The following is a 17,712-nucleotide window of genomic DNA, read 5'->3' as shown; positions in this document are numbered from 1 at the left end:
AGTACTGATTTGATTAACTAATTGCTTGTTTAGCAGAAGCGAGACCTCAGTTCCTTGGGAAAGATGGCAGGGGTCACCTGCCATTTATCATTGACTATGGCATTGCTGGCCCAAACTCAGGAAATCTTCATGACACTTCAGGAATAGGAACAGTTTAATGCGGAACCAGTTGCTGTCTCAAGGGGTTGTGCATTTATAAGGTGACTGACCCAGGGTTACAGGTACTATTAATAGCCTCTGCATGGAGCAAAGTTAATAAATCCAATGCTGGAAAGAACTACAGAGCCTAAGAAAGAGCAAAAACATCCCCAAGGAACTGACATCCAATCTCCCTCATGGTGCAGCATTTCTGTTGCATCAAGATGACTAGATGGTGCTGATTTATTTGGTCCAGGAGTCCATCAAACAAATAAGGCAATGCATGGTGGCTCCAATCCAGCTCTTTAATTCTGCCTTGCCCGCCAGTTTAATACAACAGCATTTATTAAGCACGAACCTTTACTGAGCACCAACAGTAAGACACTAGACTGTCTTCTTCTCCCTTGCCTCTTCATGGTGTCATCTCTGCATCCATCCTCTATCAATCTCCTTCTTTCTCTCTCTCTGTCTCTCTGTATGTGTTACTGTCTTTCTCTCTCTCACACACACACACGGCATGGCTAGCAATTTTTTCTGCCCACAAGAAAACCATCCTCAGAGTCTATGAGGCATCGCTTGAAGCAGTTGTAGGGAGTAGAATGAACAAAAGAACCTCAGCTCTCAGGAAAGGTATTGGCTGAAAAAACAAATGGAGCTCTTGTCAGTGTTCATTTCCTCGTGGCTGTCTTAGGATTCCTGGGCAGTGCTAATTCATAACTAAGTCACGACAAGCAGCTCACCTTCCGTAGCAGCTACACACACAACCTGGACCCGCCGTTCCGGGTGCCAGCTGTTGAACTCAACCCCAGCATCCTTGACTGATGCCTCCTTCTCTCTCCAACATCATCTCCCACTGCCCATGAACTCTGCCTCAGACAGGCAAGCCCAGGCTCATCTGAGACCCCATCTTTCTCACATGCATCTTGGTTTGTGTTCTCCTGGGAAATCTCCCTGAGTCCATTCCACATACCAAAGCGTCCAGTCATCACATCTGTGCATCCAGAATCGCCTCTACAAAGCTCCCCTGAACCTATCAGCTCCTACAAAGGAGGACCCTTGTATCACTGACAGCCTGGCCCCTCTCTGGATAGTTATCACATAAACCTCTCTGCAGGGCCCATCACCTGTCTCTCTTAGCCAGACTGATACCTTCCTTCAAGCTAAAACCCTAGCCTGCCCTGGTCTGGGACAGCACCGTGGGTCATGCCAGAGTCTTGAGGACCTGGGATACCCATCTCCTGTTGCGGGTCAAGAATAGCGGAGAAGAGGATCTGGCTATTCAAGGGAAAGGGGTAGATCCAAGGGTCTGGTAGACTCTCTGACTTAGGGACCACATGAGCCCATTAAACATATAAAATTCCCCTTGGCTTTGTCTCACCCTAGGGCCATTACATGATTCAGGAGGATTCCAGTGATAAGGACATGGATGGTACCTTCATGGAAGCTTCTTGGGAGAAGTGTGGTTCAAATGCATCCTCTTGGAGAGAAATGAGTCAGAATCACAAGAAGCAGAGATGTGTGTGTGTCTATGTGTGTGAGCACAGGTGTGACTCCTGTTTGTAGAGGTGATTCCTACCCAGAGGTGGCATTCATGTGCCCTCCCTGGGCAGCCACAGCCCTGGTTGGAGCCAGGACCCTGCCTTGGCCGGGGCTGAGGTTGGGAAGGTCCTCAGGGGATCCAGAAGGATGGAGCTGGAAAGCATTTAGCAAGACTTACCCACTCCACAACCATTGCCCACTGGAGAATTAGGACCTGGGGATGATGCTTCCCAGGTGGCGCCAGTGGTAAAGAACCCATCTGTCAATGGAGTAGACAAAAGAGACACCAGCTCGATCCCTGGGTCAGGAAAATCCCCTGGAGAATGAAATGGCAACCCATTCCAGTATTCTTGCCTAGAGAATCCCATGGACAGAGGGGCCTGGCATGTTATAGACCACGGGGTTGCAAAGACTTGGATACGACTGAATGACTTAGCAGGCAGGCACTATGATACTGAGCCAGGACCAGACTCTGACAGTGAGAAAGTCAGCTCAGACTCTGTTCCTGACCTGCATGGGGTGGGGTAGAGATGCCCACCAGGAGCCTTCTTTGTCATCTATAAGACACCACCAGTGACTGAGAGGAGGAGGCATGCGGCTCACGCTCTCGTTAAGTCACCCTCCCAGGCTTGGCAGCACTCAGCGTCTTTCCAAACCTTGCCCCTGGAAGCTGGCAGTGGGATTTCTCCTCTGTGGCTCCATGTGAAGGAGCCAGAGAAAGTTAGAGACGGTTTCGAGGAGCACAGTGAAAGAACAGGTGGGAGTAAGGGCTGCACAGAGAGAAGGGGTGTGAGATGAGCCACAAGGAAGCTGAGGTCAACCCTGGGCACGTGATGGCACAGGCCGAGTTGAACAATGCCTGTCTCCTCTCTGCAGGGGCGGAGAGCCAGACCAGGCAAGTTCTGGGAATGGCCTCTGAACACTCCAGCCTGCTGGATCCTTTGGTTCCTGGGACCTGGAAGTGGCAGGTGAGGGGACGGGGTGGAGGCAAAGCTGGCGGTAGGATGAGTCCCAGACACACCCAGTCAGGGTCCCCGGGGAAAACCATCCTTCCTAAGGAGGCTGCTGTCACTGCACCTGCGGGCCCAACGCTGGGCCAGACATTGGACTAGGACCCCTCCTTCGGGACTTCTCATCAACCTTTGGCCTGAACTTGCCTAAGACCAAGACATGCTGTGCCTCAGCCAGCCTAATCCTCCTGAAAAATGCTTTCATCTCACCCCTCCCTGGATCAAATCACTCTCCTGGCTCCTGACTGCCTCCTGTTTCAAGTCTCAACTGCTCTGTCCCCTGGCAGGTGCCCCCCAGTCCACCCCCTGCCTCCTTGGCATCCTCAGATCCCACCCCTCCCCGCACACCTACTCTGCTTGCTCACTCCCGACTGCCTTTCCCCATCTTCGCTTACCCAGGACATCCTGTCTTCTTTTCTCCCTGCCTAAAAAAGAATCGGCTTATCCATCCCAGGGTGGCTTGGACTGACTTCTCCCATGAATCCTGCTTCCTTACCAATTCACATGGATCTCTCTCTTCTCAAAATGTCATTGTAACAATCGAGCACACACCCAGGAATGTAGACTCTGTGCTCTGGGAAAAGCCCACGTTGACTCCTGGGAAGCGAGATGAGGAGACAATGGTCTGACTCCCAAGTCTTTGGGCAGGTTCACATGGGGCACCCAATTGCCTGGATGACATCTTTGTGCCCATTAGAAAGGGGTGCCCTTAGACATCCTGGTGGTCCAGCGGTTGAGACGCCTCCCGCCAATGCTGTTTCGATCCCTGGTCCAGGAAGATCCCACATGCTGCAGGGCACATAAGCCTGTGCGCCACACCACAGAAGTCCTCTAGAGCCCACGCTCCACAACAAGAGAGGTCCCCGCAATGAGAAGCCCTCACACCACAGCCTGGGAGTGGCCTCTGCTCACAACTAGAGAAAGCCTGGGCACCAGTGAAAACCCAGCACAGCCAAAAATAAAGGAAGAAAGTGGTGCCCCTATTTGTACCGTGGTACACAGAAGGCCTGGTGCCAATCCCTGGCCTGCAGTGTACCCTGAGGCAAGTCCTCAGTTTCTATCAGTCTCAGTTCCTCATCTGTAAGAAGGAGATAACAGTGCCTATCCCACTGGGCGGTTCTAAGAGTTAAGTAAGAAAACGGATACAAAGGGCTCAGCATTCGCAAGCATGGATCTGCCCTGTCATGCGTTACTGTCAGGAGCCTTCATTGCCTCTTTGAGGAGCTACCTCCAGAAAGAGGAGAGGGTATCAGTCATCTCAAGACACCCACTGTTACGTCTGCCTCCCTTTCTTCTTTTTCCTTTGCCAACATATCACCGCATCTCATGATGGGCAACTTGAAAGACCCTGGAGCCAAAAAGAGTATATCTGAGGAGTTAGAGGATCAGATTTAGCCTAGGGTAATCCAGGCTTCAGGGACACAAGAGAGAGAAAAAGTTAACCTCTCAAATGGGAGAAAAGAAAAAAAAAAAAAAAAAGAAGAAGAAAATAAATAAATAAAATAAAATGGGAGAAAAGGAGTGAGAACGTTGTCCCTAAGGCCAGTATCCGAGAACAGGAAGGTGGGAGCGCAGATGAAGCGGGTGTGGACTGCAAGGCACCATAGGGTTGACTCAGGCACTCCTGAATGAGCAAATGAACTGACTTTGAGGTCTGACACCATAAGGTTCAGATCTTCAGTTTACCCCTAACTCGCTGTGTGATATTGAACAAGTTACTTAACCTCTCTGTGCATTAAATTTCCTGTCTTGGGATAGTAGATGAATGGACTGATATAACAGAGATAGCAGAGTAAATGTCCCCATCTTCGGTGGATAATTGGTATGTAGGAGGCCCTTTGTGGAATCCTCTCAGAGAAGATATCTACATCCACTTCTCAGTTGTGAGACCATCTCCTCCAGAATAAATCATCCATGACCTGAGCCAGGGTTCAGGACAACCAGGATTCAGACTGAGGAGGAAGCAGGAAACACAGGGACAGTTGCCCTGCTCACAGTAAATATGTGATGCCTTGCCAAGTATCGGGCACATTAAGACATGTATACATATGCAGTTAGTGTATCATTCAGCTTGGTAAGCTACTTAGAACTCATATTCTCCATGAGGATTTATTTTGTATTTTTTATTATGAATAAACAAAAGCAAAAAAGTTTCATAAACTCCAGGGTATTCATTACCCAGATTCAACAATAGTCCATTCACGAGCAGACTTCTTTCATAGACAGTCCACCATCTCCCTTCCCAAACCCACATTATTTTGAGGCAAATCCAGAAACACTGTATCATTTCTGATGAGATTTTTTTAAGGAAAGGGAGAAGGGACATATACCATTCACAAACATTTCATTTTTCCTAAAGCAAGTCATCCATGGCACTGAAGAGACAGGATGAGCACAAAGTGACTAGTTGTAGTCCTTTTAAACTGATTTTCCATCTATATTTACACCCTGTATTTATTTACTAATTTTTAATTTTTTGTCCATGCCTCTTGACTTGCTGGATCTTAGCTCCCCAACCAGGGATTGAACTTGGGCCACAGTAGTGAAAATGCCATGGCCTGGTCTGTGGCTGAGTGTGGCTGAGTTTTGAAGAGTAAGAATGAATTAGCCAATAAAGCAGATGGAAGGCAGTGGAGAATGCAGGAGGATTATTTTAGGCAGAAGAAGTAGCCCTGACAAGGGTCTATGAAGAAAATTTGGGTCTATTTGGGAAACTGCAAAATGTACCATGTAGCTGGACCAATAAATTTGAGTGGCTAGAGGGGGAGAACAATAAGGATTGTAAATGTCGAATTAAACACAGTACAGTCCTTGGAGGATAGTACAGATTGCCTGGGGTGCGGACGTGGGCTTAGAGCTGGTGGGAGAAAGGAGGGCTGCCATGATGGAGACACAGCTAGGATGCACTCTGCAAGCACCTGGAAGTCTTTCCAACTTCCACAGCATCTCCTGGGAAAGCATGCTTCCAAGACTAGCATATCTCTTTGCTGGTATAAGAAAGACTTCCTCCCACAAAGATTTTTCCTTGATAAAGAACCTGCTTGTCGAAGTAGGCATAAGACCCAAGCAGGCACATTTATTTTGTTTGCAAACATTTGTTTTCCCTGAAAACATTTTCAAAACAGAAGCTAGACGAGATCTTATTATTTTTATCTATTTCTTCCACTTGGAGCAATAAAACAGATGTTATTTGGGATGTGTGCTCTGTTGCTTCAGTCGTGTCTCTTTGCAACCCTGTGCAGCCTGCCAGGCTCCTCTGTCCATGGGATTCTCCAGGCAAGAATACTGGAGTGGGTTGCCATGCCCTTCTCCAGGGAATCTTCCTGACCCAGGGGTCAAACCTGCGCCTCTTATGCCTCCTGCATTGGCAGGTGGGTTTCCTACCATTAGCGGAAAGGCAGTAATATAGATAAATCACTTTTATGGTGGTTGTTTTGATTAGATTGACTGTATCTGCATTGCACCTGTGGAAATACATTTGGAAATTATCACTTCGTATTCTAAGAATTGTTTAATCATGTAGCTGAGGCTTTCAGTTAGATTTGTAGAACTTGAAATCTAGAGTTGCCAGTTGACCACTGGATTGGAGTATGTAGATAATCATTTGCCATGGACTCATCTATTCTATCATTACTGCCCCAATTTGCTTGGCAGTTAAAAATTTCACACTTTGCACTTGAGTTGTTGCACTTGACTGCTTTTAGAGCTCAAGGGCTAGATGGATGTTTTTAAATTTCAAGGGTCATGAATCTGAATGCCATGAAGTATGCAGTTAGAGTGTTTTGGAGTGAGAAATGTGATTAAATGACCTCTAATGTTCCTTCCATTTACGTAATACTCTAGTCCTTGGACCACAGAGATCTGGAGCTATGAAATTTAACTACATATGTTGTTTTTTAAAATTATCACTTTTGATGTTCCTTAAAAAGGAAAAGGCTAATTTCTACCTAACAATCTTAGTACGGTCAAAGAGAGGCCGTATACCATGGGACAGGCGGTGTTTTGATGGACACTCTCCTCTTGCGGGGCTGGCAAGGAGAGTCAGAAGTGGATTGGAGTTAGAATTAAACTAAATTTCAGAAAGATGACGCAATGACCAGTTAGGTGGAAGTGTCCATATTGAGCTCTAGTTTCATATATTACGAGCTGTGGATTCAGGGACCACCAAGAATCTCGTTCCACGACAGTTCCACTTTTCCTGCATCCAGCTGTGACTTCATCTGCACTCATTTGCTCCCCCTTTGAATCAGGGGCTCACTCACCCATCTTCCTCATTTCTGGTGATTTTTATGCTGATTGTATTGTCTTGCTTGGTTCTGGGAGTGTCTGTTCACTCACCTCTCACCTTCATCCATAATGGCAGTTGTGCCCCCAACTTCATGGATAAATCTGATCTTGGAAGAAGCAGGTCTATTTGGGGAGTACTTAGGGCTTCCCTGATGATTCAGCAAGTAAAGAGTCCATCTGCAATGCAGGAGACACGGGAGATGCGGGTTTGATCCTTAGGTCAGGAAGATCCCCTGAAGGAGGAGGAAATGGCAACCCACTCCAGTATTCTTGCCTGAAAAATTTCATGGACAGAGGAACCTGGCAGGCTACAGTCCGAAGGTTGCAAAGAGCTGGACATGACTGAGGGACTAAGCACATGCGCAAAGCACGCACTGAGCTTAAAACCCCTATCTTTTAAATCTCCCCACTCTCAAATCATCATGAGCGGGGTTTCTCTTCCTATTTCCAATCTTTGAAGGGCTGCATGCGCCATCCATGTTGCTGGCCTTCTAGGTACTAACATCCTGCCCTCTGGGCATTGACTCACCTCCCACCGCGCTCCTGCTGGTGGCCACCACTTAATTTTAAACTGGGCAGCCTTGAAAATTGTCCTTGACCCAAAAGTTCTATTTTAGATCCCTGGGACACAAACCCTCTGGGTCCTGCCTCCAACTATTTCTCCCAGCTGGGCTCCTACGTGAACTTTCAGATTCTGTCTTGACTCAAGCTAGGCTCATAATCCATAGTCCATAATTGCCTAGTCTGTCCCACCCGCTGCCAAGCCTATGACCCCGGACTTGGTTTCGGGCCAAGGAGAAAGTGAAGGTGAAATCTCTGGCTCTGCTAAAGCCTTTCCTCAGTTATCAGCTCCACATTGTCATTTTCTAATTGCTTTTCTCTCATCTCAATGTTCTTTCTAGTATGTCTGAATCCTGGTCTCTGATCCAGAGCTTGACCTGACCATGGTAACAATGTCTGTCTTATGTCTCTTGCTTCCTTGAAGCTCTCAGAGCCTCCTTAGTCCTTTACTCTGATAGATAGCTCAGATGTGCTGACCTTCCTGGTCTCTCTTCCTCCTTTGCCAGGTCTTAGCTGCGGCAAGCAGGATCTTTGATCTTCATTGCAACACACAGAAATCTTTTAGCGGTGGGACCTTCATTATGGCATGTGGGATCTTTAGCTGTGGCACGTGGGATCTAGTTCCCGGATAGGAGATCGAACCCAGGTCCCCTGCACTGGGAGTGCGGAGTCTTAGCTGCTGGACTACCAGGGAAGTCCCAGACCTTTCTGGTCTTAACCAACAGCAGCTGTCGGTTAAGGACTTCTGACCCCAAACCCAGCGTTCTTTCCGGGATGCCACAATGTTATGATTTATATCAGTGCCCTAACTTCCCACCTGAAAACCACAGGCTCCCTGGATGATATCCAAGGTTCTGTACAAAAGGAAGGACTACAATTTTACTAAAACAAGATTGGATTTACTTTTCTCAAGTTGAAGGTCAAGGTAGGTTAGCTGCTGCATCTACAGGACTGGACAATGAGATTGACACCCTCGTGGCCCAGGTGTGGCCAAAGTCTGAGATTCTGTGATTATATCAGTGCAGCTTTATGTCTCATGATATCTTATTTCATTTCTTTGAAAACTGGTAAACCTTCAATCAAATATATATAGAAACATAAATCAGAATAATATCACTTCCCAAGGGTTCTTATTTAATTATACATTCATAATATCCCTTCCCAAATATTCTTGAGTAATCATACCTTATATATTATGCTCAAAGCCACAAGAATTGATTAGTTGCAGGTGGGTTCGTCAGAGCAATTAAGCCATAAATTGTTGCCCCAACTGGACTTGAAAGTGTATACATTCCTAACAGTTATATAACATGTTAAAGCAGGGTTATGGGTCCTAAAGGCCTTCCCAGGTAGCTCAGTGGGTAAAGGATCTGCCTGTCAGTGCAGGAGATGCGGGTTCAATCTCTGAGTCAGGAACACCCCCTAGATGAGGAAACGGCAGCCCACTCCAGTATTCTTGCCTGGAAAATTCCATGGACAGAGGAGCCTGTCTACAGTCCACGGAGTCACAAAGAGTCAGACATGACTGAGCATGCGTGCTATGGGGCCTAAAGCAAGTCTGCAGAGTTGAGTGGAACTGGCGATAGCAAGATTCCCAGGTTACCTCCCTGTAAGATTTACCCATCAGATCTGGGGTAGAGCTTTAAAAGCACACTCTTCGTTCACTCTTCTATCAGCGGTTGTCCAAGCTGACAACATCAGCATCTCCTGGGGAGCTTTCAAAAACTCTCATGTCTGGGTCCTATCCCTGAGATTCTGACATAACTAGTCTGGAGTTTAGCCTGGGCATTACATTTCTCAAAGCTCCCCTGGCTGATTCCAGTTGCTGTAGGTTCTGACCAGGATTGCCTCACTCTGGAAATCTCTTTGGATCATCTCTCCTGTGGAGTTGCTGTAAACTTCTCTCATATCAGTGCTATTCTTTGTAAGCCTCCTGGAAACCAAAGCTTAATCTCAGACTGCTCAATATGATCTGGTGGCCAGCAGCACCCAAGTCCAGGTACCTACCCCCACCCCCAACAGCTGAAACAGAATCTGCACTTTAACAAGATCTCCAAGTGTTTCATTGCTTATTAAAGCTTAAGGAGCACAGCAAAGTGGCCTCAAACTATGCATTTCTAAAAGCTCCCAGATGATGTAGCTGGCTGGTCTCAGGTCCAGAGTCAAGAATCTAAACCACTTTTGTCAATGTGGCCCAATGAGGGTGTTCAGAAAAATTGTGGGGAAGCTCGTTTTCCATGTCACCACAAATCTCCTGAATCATACTCTCTGGAAATCTGCCTTGTTAACAACCTGCTCATTCCCAGACAATGCTTACTTACACAAAGAGGAGCACTGAGGCACAGCCAACATCTCCCCAGGGTGGGAATCATTCTCTCCTTTGAAAAACCAGCCCTCTCTGTTTCAAAGCTCCTCTGAATTTAGCCTAAATTGGCCTACAGGAAAGTTTGACTCTCTAAAGAAAAATAAACTGTCCCTTCCTTAGCCTTTCAGATTACTCAAGATAGTGTTTCTCTAGCCTCCATGGATCTTCATCAAGTGTAGATTTCCCAACCATTGCTCCCCTTCCTGTTTCTTACTCTCCTGTTTATTCTCCTCTTCCCTACACTGGAGACCTTCCAGTTTCCCAGACCCCTCAAAGGAAGGCAGCTCCAACCAGAGAGAAAACCTCCAAGGTGAGCAGCGTACTATACGAATCATATTATCATTAACTCTGACCAAAACAAGATGTTTTTTAATAGTGCAACTAGCCTTAGCTTTTTTTTTTAATAGCTATATATGTTGCATTAATTCAATATTAAGCTTCTGAAATCCCAAAAAGATTTTGCACAGTAGAAACTAACAACATTGTAAAGTAACTATACTCAAATAAAAATTAATTTTTTTTAAATGTTAAACTTCTGTTTAACCACAATCCCTATGTTCCTTTCCCCTTGCGTCACCAAGAGCTGTCAGCCTATCGCTATATTGTCACAATTATTTATTCAGCTTAAGTATAACATTTTTCCCTACAGTGAAAAAGTGAAATTGTTACTCACTCAGTCGTGTCTGACTCTTTGCAACCCTATGGAATGTAGCCTGCCAGGCTCCTCTGTTCATGGAATTCTCCAGACAAGAATACTGGAGCAGGTAGCCATTCCTTTCTCCAGGGGAACTTCCAAATCCAGGGATCGAACTCGTGTATCCTGTAGTGCATATTCTTTACTATCTGAGCCATCTTATTCATTCAACTTAAGTATAGCATTTTCCCTATAACCCAGATACATTTCATCACAATGGTCTCTGACAAACGCGTTCTGGTTCTGGTTCTAGTACTGAATAAACAGTCTCAGATTCAAGTTCAAGTCTGATCTCTACAGCTCTTCTGTTGGTCCTTAAGCAAGTTCCTTAGCCTTTAAAATAAAGCCTATTTTTCATCTATAAAATGGGCATAATAGTTCCTATCTTACAGGATAAATGTGAGAAGTCACTGCAGCCTACCAGGCTCCTCCATCCATGGGATTTCCCAGGCAAGAGTATTGGAGTGGGTTTCCATTTCCTTCTCCACAAAAAAGTATAAAGCTGTGTAAACAATAAACAAAAGCATCCCCAAGCTATGAAGAATTTACGAATTTAATAACCACAATGCTGACTCATTCATTCATGTTTTCCACCCCCACATTAAATAAACAGTGCTCCTGAAATCTTATGAGAAACAAACAAAAATCTGTCTCTACCACCATCCAGGACCCATTCTGGTTTAGCTTTTCCTTTTGTGAAGAGTTTCTGTGCTCTGTCGACAAGAGGAAGGGAAACCTGGCCCAAGAGCCACGAAACCAAATCCCAGGATGGCTCTCTAGAAACCAGCCACATGGAAGCACACAAAAGCAGAAAAACCCTTTCATGTCGCTGACACGGGTGTCAAAGTGTTCAGACTGGCTATCCACTTCCAATTTCTTACTGAAAGAGGAACTCAAAGTTGCTGAGGGTTCTGACTGTGAGAATTCCGTACAGCCAGGGTTCCCAAGCTAAGGGGGATATGCAGTGAAACATAAACTATAACATAATAGATAAAATGTAAGGTAGTATGTCCCACCCACATAAGATGCCATACTTCCCAGAAAGTTCCCCATAGTTATTCAGGGGCAATGGGGCTTCATACAGAAGTCTGTGAACTTGTATAGACCCGCCCATGAGTGTTAGTTTCCTAGATGGAAATGAGTAAGAAGCATATAGTCCAAGGCCTAGTCAGCAATTAAATCTCTCCACCTCCAGATCCTCACTTCTTAAAGTAGAGACAATTTCAAAAGCAGAAGCCTCAGATTCACCCCCATAAAACTAGGAAACGCTTGGAAGTTGTTCTCTATGAATTTCCGGGTACTTTTACAAACATAAATCTTTGCTAATATGCATGTTTCACAAATTAGAAAGGCTGAAGTTTTTATTTTTTTAATTTTTGAAATGCTTCTTTCTTTGGTCTTGTTGGGTCTTAGCTGCCTCACATGGGATCTTTCGTCGAGGTACGCAGACTCTCCAGTGTGGCGAGTGGGCTCTCTAGTTGTGGCCCACTGGCTCCAGAACATGTGGGCTCAGTAGTTGCAGCACGGGGGCTTAGTTCCCAGACCAGGGATGGAACCCAGGTTCCCTGCATTGCAAGGCAGATTTGTAACCACTGAACCACAGGTCCCTAGAAAGGCTGAAGTTTTTAGAATATACTTTTCCAAGAGACTGATCAAAGAGTTCTGCCTTGAACACACAGATAAGACAAGGATTAAATATACTCCAACTACTCAAGTAACAAACACCTAATATTTATTAATAAATTAGTACACTTGAAGGCATTTTTCTGATATCAGTCCCTCACCATTATACCCACAAACCCCACCCACACAAAGGGAGTCCACACCACCTTTGCGTTAGAATCCATCAACTGAGCATTAGACAGCACGTCTATAAATGGGAGCAGAGTTGCAAATATATCAGGTAAGAGTTCTTACAGCTGCAGCCATTTTTAATTAAAGTGATTGAATGAAGGAAACCCACCAAGACCAAGGCCTTGAGGGCAGACTGGACCTATTGACTATGTGTGTATAAAAAACAAGACATCTTGTCAAGCAAAGCTGGGTAAATTCCCTTTGGAAAAGGTGCCAGTTGTCACCAGCACTTCAATTGTGACTTTCCAAAGTGCAGCAATAGGTTCCAGAACAGCTCAATCCCTAAAAGATGAAGTTCAAGTTCTTTGGTGGCCTGGTTGTCAAGCCACTCGAATAGTAAAGTCGTGATGGCTTGTGAGGACTTCATGTCTCCAGCCCAGAGCAGATTAGCGTAAGGGGAGCGCAAGTAATCAAGCATTCAACACGGTGTCCAGGTGAAAACCATACAGTCAGCAACAGTGTGGTCAAGTTTCAGCCATGAATATGAACTATCCAAAAAGGCATATTAAAAAGATAACTCAAAATCTAATTGCATTACAGTAACTCAATGGGGTCTTACATTTCTCGAACCCTTAAGAAAACCCATAAATGACGAATAATAAAATAGTAATAATAAAAGCAGAAGTGGATTTTGAGACACGAAGACGGCTTATAGCATTCATAAGATGCCATGACACTTAAGAAGTTAAGAGCCTCACAATCCAGTGTGTGAGAAAAGCCACACTGCATTTGTGGTTCATTAAGTGAATTTAAAGTGCACAGAACAATTTTGAGAATACATCCAAAGGCAAAACAGAGAAAATAGAGAACCTAAAAAAAACTTCAGTGGTGGATATTCTGAAACAGTCGAAAAGGCTTATATGCTCATTTCCCAGATGGGTTTTTAAAAAGAAAGAACTGGCCATATACTCTGTTAAACACACACACGCGCGCACACACACCAAAAAAAAATAAAAATTAAAAAAGAAAAAAAACGCCACCCTGCCACTAAATTGAGTAATTTCCAGAGTGCAGTATTCCTCGTGTTCTACAACAGGTCGGGAAGATGACTATAAACAGAGTCCAGGAGGGTCTGGCTGGCTTCCTGGCTCTTGACTCCAATGATCTCAAACAGCCGATCCAGCTTGTCCTCGGCCTGCGGAGTTTCTTCAATCGCCCGCAGCTCCTCAGGGTTCAGGATGTGGAGCATGTCATCAAAAATAGGCTGCAAGTCGCAGGGGTCCAGACGCACCTGTCGCAGGACTGTGTCCTTCTTTTCTGCAGGGGAGAAAGGGGAGGGACAGCTGTAAAGGGACTGTGCTAGGGAACAGGAGGGTTAAGGTGACAGTGATCCTCTCCCCAGGCGGTCCCCACCCCCGACAAGGTGAGGGAGTGAAGCTCTGGCACACTGTAAACAACACGGTGGGTTTTGCCACCACTGTGCTTAAGATAACAAGCAAGACTGGCCTAATAGAGATCAGACAAGGATCTGCTTGATTGGGTTGTTGATGGAACATGACATTCTGCCTGGACTCAAGTGACTTCTAAGTTCTTCCAAAACTCAGAAGGATGCTGAAATACTTAAAGGAACTTAAAAGAAAGAAATGTCACTACTTTTCCCATCTGTAGTGTATGTTAGTAAGCAAAGATCAGCCCAGTCTTTCCCCCACAAACATTCCAAGTTAATAATCAGCTTATCTGACTTTCTAATTACACTGTTGTATTTTGGGCTTCCCTGATAGCTCAGGTGGTAAAAGAACCTGCCTGCAGGAGACCCCGATTCGATTCCTGGGTCGGAAATATCTGCTGGAGAAGAGAGTAGCTACCCACTCCAGTATTCCTGGGCTTCCCTTGTGGCTCAGCTGGTAAAGAAACCACCTGCAACGTGGGAGACCTGGGTCCTGGGTTCGATCCCTGGGTTGGGAAGATCGCTTGAAAAAGGGAAAGGCTACCCACTCTAGCATTCTGGCCTGGAGAAATACATGGGGTCACACAGAGTTGGACACGACTGAGCGACTTTCACTTTGTTATCTTTTAAAAGTAAACTTCTAAGAGCCAAGGTACATAAATAAGAAAATAATGCTTGTTGGTTCATATCTTAAAATGGGGTAAGAAAGTAAACTATTATTACCATTATAAAATGTATTCTCTAAAAGATAATATGTACCAAATTACAAACTAAAATATAAATCTTTATAAGGATATATGACTATATAAAGTATAAAATATAAACATGTAAAATAGAATATATTTTATAAATACGTAAAATATAACAACATAAAACATAGCCCTTTCAGTAAAATATAACTGGTGTTACCCAAACTAGGAAATTTCTAACAAAAGTCAGTCATCAATATAGTATACCTGTTAATTCCCTACCCTGCTATTCAGAACTGCAAGCAGCAAATTATTTACCAAAAGTGTCAGTCCAGAATCTTTAAAACATTATTTGCAACCAAGCTTAACAGAGTGAATTTTAATTTGAGTCAATAAAACCTATACTCCAGACTCTCAAGATAAGTTATACTTTAAATCCCTGTGTTCTACAAGCTTGGTAAATAATTTGCAAAAAGGAAAAAAAAAAAAACAACCCTGTCAGACTACATGTTATCGGACTTTCCCTGAAACACTTGATAACATCATGAGGACTAAGGGTGACTGATACTCCTGGACACAGGCTCCCGGCCAGACAGTCAGGACTGTAAAGATTTTCCAGGCAGGTCCCGGGTGGGTAATGACGTAGTTTCTCACAGGCTAGCCTCACCTCAGAGGCCAGAGTAGGTCATTCAGTTGATCCTACTCCTACTGGAATGATAGAGGGAGAGATCCCTGGGGCTGTTCTGGAGGAGACTTAAGAACGAATGCGGGTTGCCAGCCATCTGTACCTTTGGTTATAAAGGAGCCGTTCCTGCTCAGCGCGGAGGACCCGCTGGAAGTGGAGTCACAGCGAAGGAGAGGCTCAGACTCATCCACGAAGAAGCCCTTGTTCTTGTCCAGAGGGGACGGTTCCACCGTCAGGAGTGTGGAATTCTCAAGTTTCGTGTTGGGGCTGGGGATCGGGCTGGGGCTGAGCGGGCTGGGGCTCATGGGGAGAGCCAGCTTGTCAGTGTCCAGCTGTGGGAAGAAATAAACCATTGTGAACTACACAGTCCAAAGTTATACAAATTACAATGGACAAGAATCTGAAAAGGAATATATATATATATATATATATATATATATAACTGAATCGCTTTGCTGTACACCAGAAACTAACAGAATATGGTCAATCAACTCTACTTCAATTGAAAAAATAAACATATTTTTTTAAATTAAAAATTATAGAGAAAAATGAAATTAAAAGCCCTTTCCAGACACTTTTTGTTCCACTTAACATTTTATAGAGAAATTCTCCCATTTTGACTGTCCATAACTTACATTATTGCTACACACATACTCATAAACCCTTCAAAATATACCTGAGGATTAGGTATGAAGATCAAAAATGAGGAATTATGTGTATACAAGCTGTTACCTCACAGGAGTGTAACTGGACAAGAGAGTGAAAAGGAAGATCCCCAACCTACAATATAATTCTGTACCACTGGAAAGAGTTTAGATAATATACAGCATATTCTTGTCTGTTTCGAGATGACTTTGTGTGCCCCTACAATTCATATGTTGAATTCATAACTCCTGATACCTCAGAACATGACTGACTATTTTTGGAGACAGGACCCTAAAGAGGTAATGATTGTACAACTGGGCCCTCATCCAACGTGACCAACGTCCTTGTAAGAAGAGATGAGGATACAGACACACAGAGGGGAAGCCACATGAAGACACGGAGAAAACGGTCATCTTCTGCACACCAAGGAGAATCAACCCTACGACATTTTCACCTCAAACTTCTAGTCTTCAGAATTGTGAGAAAATACACTTCAGATGCTTAAGCTTCCTTGTCTGTGCTACTTGACCATGGCAGCCCTCACAAGTGACTATACCCTTCTCTTTACAAGTAAGGAAAAAGGCCCAGAGAAGATAAGTTGACTGTCTTCAGGGCACGCAGCCAGGAAGTGGCAGGACTCAGACTAGACCCTACATCTCCTGATTCCCATTTCAAACTAGCTCTGGGACTCAATAAAACTGTGTCAAAGAATGAGAACACCAGAGGCAAAAGCAGCTAGAAAGAGAAAGGGAGCAGCACCCCTCTGAAACCAGTAGACGGGCTCTTCAGGATGTAGTGGAGACCATGACGCTCGCATTCCAGGGTGGGGGTCAGAGAGACAATCACAAGAAAGCCACCCAACAAGATGATTTCAGATGGAGACAGTGAGCATTGTGACCACTTTGGCTGGACAACGAGACTGTATTTTAGGGAGGCAAGAATCAATGTGCGGAGACCAGGTAGGATGATGCCATGGTGGCCAGGTGAGGTATGATCGTGGCCTGTACCAGGATGCACAGGGAAGATGGGCAGAAGCGACAAGTAGTATCACCCCATTTTGCAGGTGAAATGACTGAGGCCCAAGAGGGCACACAGATCCTGGGAGAAAGCCAATGTTCAACTGAGCCCAGGTGGATATCTCTACTTGCCCTTGTCATTTGACACCACAGGTTAGAAATGTGGCAGGCACTGGTGGCATCTCCCAGTCGGTTGACTTATCTTTTTATTTGCTCTTCTGGCTGGGAGGGAAATCCGGGAGCCAGGTGGCCAGATGACACAGGGCAGGGTTCAAGGGATGATGTGTGCTCTTCCCAGAGCTGTTAATCACCTTCATTATAAACCTCATGACTAGACTCCACGCATGTCAAGCGAAACATTTTCAAGTTCCTCAATCAGGAGGACACTGACCCTCATTTCAAAGCATGACGCTGACTAGTGGTAAAATGCACAAAGAAAAGCACAACTGCCTCTTTTACAACCTCTGAGCCCAGATAAATTCTTGCAACAGAGTGCAGATTCTGAAGACCTCTGATGATGGCACGTCTAATGACCTAACAGCATCTGTCCCCTGTACAAACCACCAACATCCTGCTTCTGCTTCCAGTGCAAGCTTAAGATTTGGGTAACATGCATTCCCACCAGTCCCCTTCTGATCCCAGCCAAGCTTTACAGATAGTTTTTTTTTGTTGTTTTTTTTTTAATGTGGGCCATTTTTAATACCTTTAGTGAATTTGTTACAATATTGTTTCTGTTTCATGTTTTGGTTTTTGGCTAGACGAGACACATGTGGGATCTTAGTTCCCTGACCAGGCCTCTAACCTGTACCCCCTACACTGGAAGGGCAAGTCTTAACCACTGG

The 17,712-nt window shown here is 44.9% G+C and overlaps 1 protein-coding gene across 1 annotated transcript in view; it reads right to left on the bottom strand.

Moving 5' to 3' along the window:
• Positions 1-12,304: 12,304 nt before the first annotated feature.
• TNFRSF21 (TNF receptor superfamily member 21) overlaps positions 12,305-17,712 on the bottom strand; it is a 65,504-nt gene continuing 60,096 nt past the window's right edge. The window contains exons 5-6 of the mRNA XM_040249506.1: positions 15,313-15,541; positions 12,305-13,705 (exon numbers count right to left, since the gene is read on the bottom strand). Coding sequence (XP_040105440.1) covers positions 13,476-13,705; positions 15,313-15,541 — 459 coding nt within the window. The 3' untranslated portion in view covers positions 12,305-13,475. The remainder of the gene's footprint in view (positions 13,706-15,312; positions 15,542-17,712) is intronic.

This window comes from Oryx dammah, unplaced genomic scaffold (assembly GCF_014754425.2).
Source record: "Oryx dammah isolate SB20612 unplaced genomic scaffold, SCBI_Odam_1.1 HiC_scaffold_11, whole genome shotgun sequence".
NCBI lineage: Eukaryota > Metazoa > Chordata > Mammalia > Artiodactyla > Bovidae > Oryx > Oryx dammah.
The sequence above is the reverse complement of the archived record's forward strand: the minus strand, read 5'-3'. Positions and strand labels throughout refer to the sequence as shown.